The sequence below is a fragment of the Bos indicus x Bos taurus genome, chromosome 22 (assembly GCF_003369695.1).
Source record: "Bos indicus x Bos taurus breed Angus x Brahman F1 hybrid chromosome 22, Bos_hybrid_MaternalHap_v2.0, whole genome shotgun sequence".
In the NCBI taxonomy this organism is placed as follows: domain Eukaryota; kingdom Metazoa; phylum Chordata; class Mammalia; order Artiodactyla; family Bovidae; genus Bos; species Bos indicus x Bos taurus.
In genome coordinates, this window is record NC_040097.1 from 53,047,109 (window position 1) to 53,057,870 (window position 10,762).

A 10,762-nucleotide genomic window follows, 5' to 3' on the forward strand; every position below is an offset into this window, starting at 1 on the left:
ATCCAGTGATCACTATTGGTATCGCTAAAAATGGAGTACCCAAACCCTGTGAGCCTCTTGGCATGACAACATAGAAATGCATGCTGAAGTGAGTAAGGATGAAATGATACATTTGGGATTTGCTAGAAATACTTGAGAAAAATAAGTGGGGGTGGGGGCAAAGATGATGTAAGAATGGTAAAATCTTAGTCTTTAAGTCTGGGTGATAGGGGTTCATAATATGATTGGGGGTTCATTATACAGTTCTCTCTCTCATGAATTTTTATCATAAACAGTTTTAAGCTAGCATTGAGGTTCTGGGGATGACAAATGGAAAACAATCTTAGTCATTGTTCTTTGCTGTTTTTATAACCAACTTTCTGTCTGTGTCTCATGATGTTATAAAGTTATCATCCCCATCCTTGTGAAAGTTGCCGTCTAAAGTCACAGAATTAACATCATGTCCATATGACAGATCTTTCCCTAGACCATTCTGACCTGGTTGCAGAGTTGTTGAAAGAGTTGTCTAACCATAATGAACGTGTAGAAGAAAGAAAAATCGCCCTGTATGAACTCATGAAACTGACACAGGAAGAATCTTTCAGTGTTTGGGATGAACACTTCAAAACGATATTACTTTTATTGCTTGAAACCCTTGGGGATAAAGAGGTAAGTAGCAGAACATATAAACAATAGCCTGTTTTTGTGTCTTGGGTTGCCTGTCATTGCCTATTAATCAAACACTACACATATTTGGCATTTGGGGAAATGAGTCTTTGCTGCTGCTTCAGTGTGCATGAAATTTTTACCATAAAATACTTTTTCTTCTCAACCAAGTAGATCAATGATTTTGAGCAATTAACCACAGGAAAAACGTTGCTGACAAATTTTTATTCAAATGTGCAACTTTTTTTTGCATATTTGAATCAATTGTTCAGAAGTAAAAATTTTTTTTTAATAGAGCTAGTGGTTCTTCGTATCTTTGAGAAGTGTAGTTTTCAGCTGGAGATGTGAAAGCTTGATTATGTAATATACCACATATTTTATGCAGTTCTCTACCGTTCCTTCAACCTATATTAAGACCCTTGCATTCAGTTCAGTCACTGAGTCATGTGTGACTCTTTGCGACCCCATGGACTGCAGCACGCCAGGCCTCCCTGTCCATCACCAACTGCCAGAGTCCACTCAAACTCATGTCCATTGAGTCGGTGATGTCATGCAACCATCTCATCCTCTGTCGTTCCCTTCTCCTCCTGCCTTCAGTCTTTCCCAGCATCAGGGTCTTTTCCAATGAGTCAGTTCTTCACATCAGCTGGCCAAAGTATTGGAGCTTCAGCTTCAGCATCAGTCCTTCCAATGAGTATTCAGGACTGATTTCCTTTAGGATGGGCTGGTTGGATCTCCTTGCAGTCCAAGGGACTCTCAAGAGCATTCTCCAGCACCACAGTTCAAAAGTATCAATTCTTTGGCGCTCAGCTTTCTTTATACTCCAACTCTCACATCCATTCATGACCACTGGAAAAACCATAGCTTTGACTAGACAGACCTTTGTTGGCAAAGTAATGTCTCTGCTTTTTACTATGCTGTCTAGGTTGGTCATAACTTTTCTTGCATTACAACATTAAAATGTTTCTTTATAGCCTACAATCCGGGCTTTGGCTTTGAGGGTTTTAAGAGAAATCCTAAGGCATCAACCAGCAAGATTTAAAAACTATGCAGAATTGACTGTCATGAAAACACTGGAAGCACATAAAGACCCTCATAAGGAGGTGAGTTATCTAACAGTTAAAGTATTATTTTGTTCTCAGTACTTTTGATATTATTGTATGAAACATAAATGTGTTTGGAAAGTGCCCTTGGCAAGCATTTTCTTTATGACTGCTTCATGTTCAAGGTAGTATCTAATTGAAAGACAAAAATATGTTCTTTTCTGTTAAATTAGTAATGTTGATATCATGGCATTTTATCCCAAATAGGCTAACTCCAGGATATAATTTATCTGATTTTATTTTCTCCTTTCATTCACTTTTAGATTTCCACTTAGAGTTTACCAGTCGTAACTTCACTTTCCATTTACCAATAGGATTTCTTTTTTTAATAACTAGTGGAAATAATTATTGTTATTTTAAAGTGGTAAATTGCCTTTAGGAGCTAAGTATCTGTTAAAAGAGTTTACTCAATAAAACACTGAGGACAGCTTTCCTGAAAAAGTCCTATAAATCTGTCTCATTACTTCATTGTTCAGATATCCCCACCATAACCAATGGCATTGATGAGACAATCATAAGGACTTTTATTAAAATCTTAGAAATAATTAGAAAAGCCAGTTTCAAATAGGGACTGCAGTTCTAAGAGAGAGCATTAGGTGTCTCTAAGACATAAGCAAAAGCCAAGTCAAAAAAAAAAAAAGAAAGTTAAAACAGCAATGAGACAGAATGGGTTAAAGCTTAGTACAAGAACCAAAACTGTAAAACTCTCAGAAGAAAGCATAGGTATCAAACTTTGTTACCTTGGATTAGGCAGTAGTTTCTTAGATATAATGCCAAAAGCAGAGATAACAAGGGAAAAGGTGTAAATTGAACTTTTATCAAAATTAAAAACCTTTGTGCTTTAAAAGACACTCTCAAGAAAGTAAAAAGACAGCCCACAACATAGGAGAACGTTTTTGTAAATCATGTCTGATAACAGCCATAATATATGAAGAACTCTCATACCTCAACAATCAAAAGATAAATAACTCAATTTTAAGTGAGCAGAGGACCAGTTGACACTTCTTTAAAAGAAGATATACAAGTTGCCAATAAGCACATGAAAAGATTCTCAGCCTCATTCATCTTTAGGGAAATGCAGCTGAAACAACACATTTCACATACATGACAATAAGAAAATCTTGATGATGCTATGAAGAAATCAAAACCATCTGAGTTATTCACCTTTCAGAAGCTATGACTGAATCTTGTGGTATTATGTGCCATAACTTTTAAATCTACCTGGATTTTTAATCCAGTTTTAAAAAATCCAGCTGGTGTTTGAGTGGTACATCTGTGGCATCTTACTGAAGCCTTAAAAAAAAAAAAAAACTATGTAATATTTGTAGTTTAGTTATCCACCTTCTGAGCCAAATAAGGCCGGCAGCATACCAATTTTTACAAAAGATAAAATTGATATCCTTAAGCTATTACAGCCAAAATTAGCCCTTGGTCTACTGACTTCCCAGGGGCTTCCCTGGTGACTCAGTGGTAAAGAACCTGCCTGCCAATGCAGGAAACATGGGTTTGATCCTTGGGTTGGGAAGATCCCCTGCAGTAGGAAATGGCAACCCACTCCAGTATTCTTGCCTGGGAAATCCCATGGACAGAAGAGCCTGGTGGGCTACAGTCTATGGAGCCGCAAGAGTGAGACACAATGTAGCAGCTAAACAACAGCAGCTTCTGATTTCCAGTGTATTTTCCATTTTTCCTTTCTAAACCTCTCAGGTTGAGAGCATAAGTGAGACAATACCAAAAATAGCCACAGAAGCAGTAATCTTTATAAACAGTAGGGGAAATAAATTGTTAATTTGATAACATATTAATGAAATGACTTTTATTTTATTCTGTAATAATGTGATAAAAGGGGCACAAGCCATCCTGGAGTTGAGGGTCCTAACAGTGAGCAGGGTCTCAGCATGGCTGATCTGAGGACTCCAGTGACAGGGTAGTCTAGGTGGACAGAGCCTCCGCTCCCCTGCAGAACTCGACCACAATATCGTGTTCAAACTGCTTTAATCATTAAACCAAGCCAGCATTAAGAGAGTACAGAAAAATAAAGACATAGTCCCCAAACTCACAAAATTCATATATTTTTATATATAGAAACCTTTTGATTGCAGGCACAGAAATTGCTTTTTGGTATCGCCAAACCTTCTATATTACAGCACTGAACAAAAATGTAACCCAATAAATACATGCTGTTTATTTTTTAAAAAGAGAGAGAACACAGAAGAAGGAAGAATGATATAATAAAGCCCCATGTATCCGTTTAGTTACTTTCATGTTTTCAAAGAAAACTCCAGATCCCACGTTGTATTATGTATTTCATGAAATGTGCACACCCAGGACACAGCACACATTTTACAGAATCACTTCCCTGCTCAGTATTGCCCTCTGTCCTAGGTGGTGAGATCTGCTGAGGAGGCCGCATCAGTGTTGGCCACTTCCATCAGCCCGGAGCAGTGCATCAAAGTGCTGTGTCCCATCATCCAGACTGCAGACTACCCCATCAACCTGGCTGCCATCAAAATGCAAACAAAAGTAATCGAGAGAGTGTCCAAGGAAACGCTTAACCTGCTTTTGCCAGAGATCATGCCAGGCCTAATACAGGTAAGCAGTAAAACTTGGAGAAAGAAGCTGTGTTGATACACTGGGGATTCAGTTATTTTAGGTACTTGGCCAGTGTCATGACCAAGCTTCCTGCTGTCTTGGGGTGTTCAGAGCAAAAGACTTCCGATAGCTAGCTCTGTGTGTGTGTGTGTGTGTGTAGGGGTTGGGGGGTAGTATACACATAACATAAAACTTAACTGTTTAGTGTGGTAACGGAGCATTTAATGTGGTTTTGTCTATGCATACAAACCCATACATATAAAAACTCTTTAACAAAAACGGGATCTTATTTTGTGACATGCTTTGCTTAAGTTAATCAAAGACTATGAACCTTTTCCATAGAATGGAACCTTTTACTATTCCATTCTAATAAATACTGTGCTATAGTATAATTTTAATGACTAGTATTAAATAGTGTGTGTGTAAGATGCCATCATTCGTTTCTTTGTGCATCTATAGTATTAGCTTTGTGACTCTGTTCTAAGCTGCAGCTACTAAGTTGTGAGGTCCTTGAAGATAAGATCCAAATGTCTTCCTTCTTTATCTGTGCTTTGGTGCTAAGAACAGAATATACATAATTGGTGTGTGTCACACATACAGTAGTGGACATGAATAAATGTTTGTTGGATAAATAACTTAGAGTAATGGTAGGGATGGGCCAGATGTTAATTTAATTCAGCCTGGATTAGAGGAGTACCCTGACTGCTAGGCCAGAGAGGTTAGGTTTTATTCATTAGTGAGGAGCTGCTAAATACCCTAAAGCTGAAGGCTTTAGAAAGGTTAGTTCAGAGACTTTTGCAGGCACTGGGGTGGCCTCAGAGCCAGAGATTGTAGCTCACCAGGCTAAATAAGAAAGACCCTGATAAAAAAGGCTGACAGTGGAGTGGGAGTGCTCAAGGGGAAAGGGAGGAGGGAAAGGGACGTCTCTGCCTGAAAAGGTGAGAAGTTAACTTCACCCAGTCAGTAAAACTCTCTCGTCAGCACGCTTAACATCTTCTCTCTGAGTTGTAGTTCTGTTTCTGTGCCATGGTGCTTTTCTCAGATCCTGCAGGAGTACTAACAAGGATTTCTTCCCAGGGTTATGATAATTCGGAAAGCAGTGTTCGGAAAGCTTGTGTCTTCTGCCTGGTGGCTGTTCATGCAGTAATTGGTGATGAACTAAAACCACATCTCAGTCAGCTCACTGGCAGTAAAGTAAGTAGGGCTGCTCTCTCCTAAAGATGGTGGCCATGGGGCGCTCTTCAAAATGTACTTCTTGATGTGTGTTGAAGGCTAATTTGTTACTTGACTTTTAATTAGGCTTTAAGCGTCCAGCCTAAGTCCTCTTACCCTTTGCAGTTTAGCTATCTGTACTTTCCCGTCTGTCACTCAAGTGAAGTCAGCGGTTTGTAGGATAGTTGGTAGATTGCTGTGAAAAAAATGTCTACTGCTTCTGGTTGTTCCTGATCACCAGCTCACTCTTCCCACTCTTACACTCAATTCTTACCCTATGACTGTTTAAAAATAAATAGAAAAAGGGGAAAAGAATAAGTAGCAGTTGGAAATTCCCTGGATGTCCTGTGGTTAAGGGTCTGTGCTTCCACTGTAGGGGGACAAGGTTCTCTCCCTGGTTGGGGGCCGAAGATCCCACACGCCACATAGTGCAGCCGAAAAAAAGAGAAAAACAGAATAAAGTGTGGTTATATATTCATGGATTTATATGTACCAAATTATGGAACACTAGAACATTTTTTAAATTCTCCCCTATGAATTACAATAATCAAATATTTGTTCTCATTCTCTTTCTGCTCTTACTATGGTCACCATAAATGTTTAATTTTTATTTGATATGTTAAAATAAATTTTACAATTAGTCCTTAAGATGTAAAAAACATCGGTCTTGTTTTCTTCATTTCTTTGGTATCATCAAAACCTTAAATCTGTTCTAAAGGGTGAGGATAAACTATGATTGTTGAATTATGGTTTATGAACCAGTTAGCAGGACACTCACCTTCATTTAAAAAGTTTCCACAAATCCTAACAATTGTAATTACTATAATCAAAATTATTTTCTAAGTAGCAAAAGGGAATAAGAAATACATATAAAGGAAAAAGAACTCAAATGTATACCTTACATTAAAATCTATACAAGTTATAGATAGATTAAAGCAGTGATTCCTAACCTTTTCTATATTACAGACCACTTTGAGCTTTGGGTATAATCGCATCTCAAGAAAAATAAACTTATCCAGAAAATTTTACACCTAGTTTCAGAGGGTTCAGTGAGCCACTGAATGCCATGGATGCTGGGTTAAACCATTGGATCAAAGCGTAAATGTTAAGAAAAGAAAATTTTGAACAACTGCGTGGTTTTCAGAGGAAAAAGTTTTCTGAGTTTTGTGTAAAGTTAGGTCCTGATAAGCCAAAGTTATCTGTAGAAGAATTAAAATTCATCACTTTATCAGCATACTAGGCAGCCAGTAGTAATGTTGCATGTGAAGACAATAAGAAGGTGGGAAAAATATTTGAGAATGACATTTGGTTAAAAAAACAAAAAGTAAAAAACAGAATTGTATGTGCTTTGATTCCAAACTATAAAAATATGATCTCATACAGTACAGACTGCAAAATGACAGAGAAATCAAAAACATTCCTGTTAGGAGAGTAATGACATAGTTGTCTGCGATCTTCGGTGCTGGAACCCAAGAGCCTAATTTCATCTCCTGGCCCACTGCTCTCTACCCTTTTGACCTTCGGCAGGGATGGTACATCCTGAATCTCAATTTCCTCATCTCTAAAATGTTGTGAAGATAAAAAGATAGAATGTAAGGCAGCATATTGTATAGCACATAATGCTCAAATGTTTACCATTTTTGTCCTAATGGTGACTTCTTTAAGTGTTATATGTTAATCACTTTAACAGTTTTTGAAAAGGCATGCTACAATACTCAGTCATGAACAAAACTAAGACTTAAATTTTTTTTTAATTCTTAATTATCAACAATAACTAGTGCATTATAATAACTCCTCAGTCTAAAATACCTCCTGAAGCTTGCATATGTGTATAATTTTTTTTAATGAGCATCTCAGGATAATTTAGAGCAGCTTGCTCAAATGACATGTGTTTGGCTTGAATCTGCAGATGAAGCTACTGAATCTGTACATCAAACGTGCACAGACAGGTTCTGGAGGAGTTGACCCCACTACTGACGTTTCCGGACAAAGTTAGTGAAGCTGACAGAAGTGAACCAGGTCTCTCAAAGAAAGGACAGACAGACCACCCTCATCAATGAAAGGAAATTTTCAGATACATCTTTTGAAACTTACCACTGTTTCCCAGTTTTAGTTTTTTGTTTTGTTTTGTATTTTCCGTAACAGAGGACTATCCTCAGTCTGCATGTAACTTTTACAATAGTTGTTCCAAATTCAAGAAGAAGCAGTATTAACATCAGTTGATCAATACAAAGTAATTTTTAATCTAACTCATCATTTCACACGTTTGTACTTCTTTGTCTTCCCATTAACCTTTGCCAGTGTTACAATTGTATAATTTTTTTTTTTTAATGCTGGTTAAACAGGAATGCTTAAAGCTTTAAAGTTTAACAGTCTAAAACATTTTTTTTTTGGCCTTTATTCAAATGCAGAATAGTATTTTTATTGCTACTTTAAGTTTTGTTCCGTATCATGTCCTATGCTAGAAATACTGAAATGATGTGAAACAAAGCAGGACTGATTTGAACTCCAGCTGGACCCTGTTGGTGTGATGGTGATACGTGTCGTTAGTTGCAACTTCTTTGGGGTGATCTGTAGTTTAAAACTAAGACCTCAAAGAAACTTTACAGAACCAGCCAGTTCTGTAAAGCTGGTATCATTTGTTGGTTGTTGACCTTGCCACGTTTATTTAAAACCATGTCCCCTCTCTGATCCCTTAAGAAAGCTGCACCAAATCATCAGCCTGTGTTTTTCTTGTTACTTATTCAAGTAGAAGGTTTCATTGCAGGGTTTTTTGGTTTGTTTATCTTGGTTGTGAATGATGCTTTTTTATTTATTGATATCAAATTCACTTATGAATAAACTTGATAATGGAAACAGACAAAAAGAAAGCAAGTGCATGTGTGTCCTTGACCGTCTTCTGTTTCTCATTTAACGAACAAACTAATGATCGCGAATGGGAGTCGACCAGCACCTTCTCTTTATATGGTGGAACCTGGTTTCCTTTTGCCATGAAATTGTCTTACTTGAAAACATTGATCCTGATGAGAGAGAAGATGGTGCCAAGGCTATTATTATCTTCATGTAATGGGCTCAAATTCTCTACCTCTTCAGGGCTAATACTTTTAACTGAGCTGCTGCCTATATAGTGTCTTTTGGAAAACTACTAAAAGGGTGATTTTCTGTTACTTTTTAGCAAATTTTTTAATCACCTTTTGCTACACCTCTTATTTTCATGTGCAGCCAACTTTAAAAAATTACCGGTTTTTGGTGAAAGGCAGATTAGATCATATGGAACCAGGATACTAATGATTTCTTACCTTGACTTTTTTTTTTTGATCTTAACATAAAGTGAATTTGACTGGAAAGGCAAATGGCTATTAGGGAAGCAATTTGCTATTGTTAACAGAGTTATCTGTACTTTCTTTGTTTAATTGAAAAAAAAATGTAGAAATGTATGTAAAGAATTTAAGACAAGAGTACTGAATGGATGATTTGTCATAGGCTTTTACCTTCCTTTGTTTTTGTTCTAGCAGCAGGAAAATAGTTTCTCTACATCACCCCCCCCCCTTACCTGTAACAATTTTGTTTTCTACTGTTAATTACATTGTGTATTTATAGTTCTATGCTTACTGTTGTGCATATACTGGCAATAAAACTGTACATAACATTACTTGAAAAAATTAACAATGTATATCAGTTGTTTTTCTGTCTTACTGTGTGGCAAGTCACTTATCTCCTAACTAGGATTTTAAAAGCTTTTAGAAAGTCCTATATCAGTGGTGTTATCATGAATTTGTAAGTGCATCTGAAGAGAAGATTTGTCAAGAGTAGCGACCACAATCCAATGTATATATCTCTAAATGCATGTATATATTATCGCTTATCCTTGAAAGAGTATTTTAAGCATTGAACTTGTCTCAGTAATGTTTTGTTTCACGACCTTGGTATGTTTTACAATCATTTTGGATCGAAATATTAATTTAATTTTGACCTCTTTAAGGTCCTGCTCTAACTACTGTTGACAAGTAAATAGAGTGACATAACCTGAATAATAACTCTACTTGAAAACTTAGATCACACACCTGGCGCGTAAAGGCAGGCACTCAAGAAATGAATGGGTAACAGAAGATTATGGTTTAATGTGACAAGGTAGAAAGCTAAGTCACGTTTAAAGTTCTATTATTTCAGTTGATAAGACTATAAGAAAGTTACTGTTGACTATTCAGATTGCTATTTACAATACCTTTAATTTGTTCATTTCAGAAACATCTTAAGATGTCAGCTATTAAAGAATGGTGATAAAAAGCTACTGGTTAATTTTTTTTTCTTTCTACTTTTCTCCCCTAAGCATCAGTGTCATTCATTTACCCACGCTGCTGAAAACCAATTAAAAAAGCATGTAATTCCATGTTTTAAAACATGTTTGTTTCTTGTGGGTTTTCAAAATCTTTAATAGACTTTTGACATTTTCAAGTAAGATATGGTTTGAATTTGAGGTTTCAGATTTGGAGTAAATGCACTCTATTCCTTCATATTTTATTAGAAACTTAGGTCAAAACAACTTTTTACCAAGTTATGTCTAACATTAAAAAGCTAAAATCTTCAGGCCAGATCTATTTGTAAATTCAAGTGTTTCTTATTATTGTTAATTTAGAATAACATTTACAGTAAAAAGAAACGAGAATTGGTAATATTACTCCATAATATATGAGGTGTTTTTTTTTTCTGAAACATTTTTTATTGAAGTATAGATGATTTACAGTGTTGTGTAAGATTCTGGTGTACAGCAAAGTGCTAAGTTATACATACATATTCTTTACCATATTCTGTTTCATTATAAGTTATTATAGGATATTGAATATAGTTCCCTGTGCTATATGGGGGTGTGTGTGTGTGTGTATAATATTTTATAAATAATAGTTTTTATCTGCTAATCCCAAACTCCTAATTTATCCCTCCCCCCCATAAGGGTTGTTTTTTTTTTTTCTTAACCTTTGACATCTTTGCTTCCTGTATTGTTTTAGTTCATTTTATTGTAGTTAATCAGTATAGTTTTATAGCCATACAAATGCAAGGTCCAGAGTTAAGCTTTAAAAAACCTTGTCAGTTAAAAAGTTGTCCATGGCTATTGTGGAATATTTGGAAAATTTGCAAAAGAAATTACCTCTTAATAGCACCACTTGAGATGATCTGTGTTGCTCTTTTGTGGATTGGATTGCTAAAATAAT

General features: G+C 36.2%; 1 protein-coding gene across 39 annotated transcripts in view; it reads left to right on the forward strand.

The window, feature by feature from the left end:
• Nucleotides 1-9,218, forward strand: part of CLASP2 (cytoplasmic linker associated protein 2) — a 174,887-nt gene extending 165,669 nt beyond the window's left edge. For all 39 annotated transcript variants that reach the window (XM_027523035.1, XM_027523017.1, XM_027523024.1 and 36 more), the window contains 5 exons: nucleotides 455-648; nucleotides 1,620-1,748; nucleotides 4,134-4,340; nucleotides 5,418-5,534; nucleotides 7,462-9,218. In XM_027523035.1, coding sequence (XP_027378836.1) covers nucleotides 455-648; nucleotides 1,620-1,748; nucleotides 4,134-4,340; nucleotides 5,418-5,534; nucleotides 7,462-7,548 — 734 coding nt within the window. In that variant the 3' untranslated portion in view covers nucleotides 7,549-9,218. The remainder of the gene's footprint in view (nucleotides 1-454; nucleotides 649-1,619; nucleotides 1,749-4,133; nucleotides 4,341-5,417; nucleotides 5,535-7,461) is intronic.
• The last annotated feature ends 1,544 nt before the right edge of the window (nucleotides 9,219-10,762 follow it).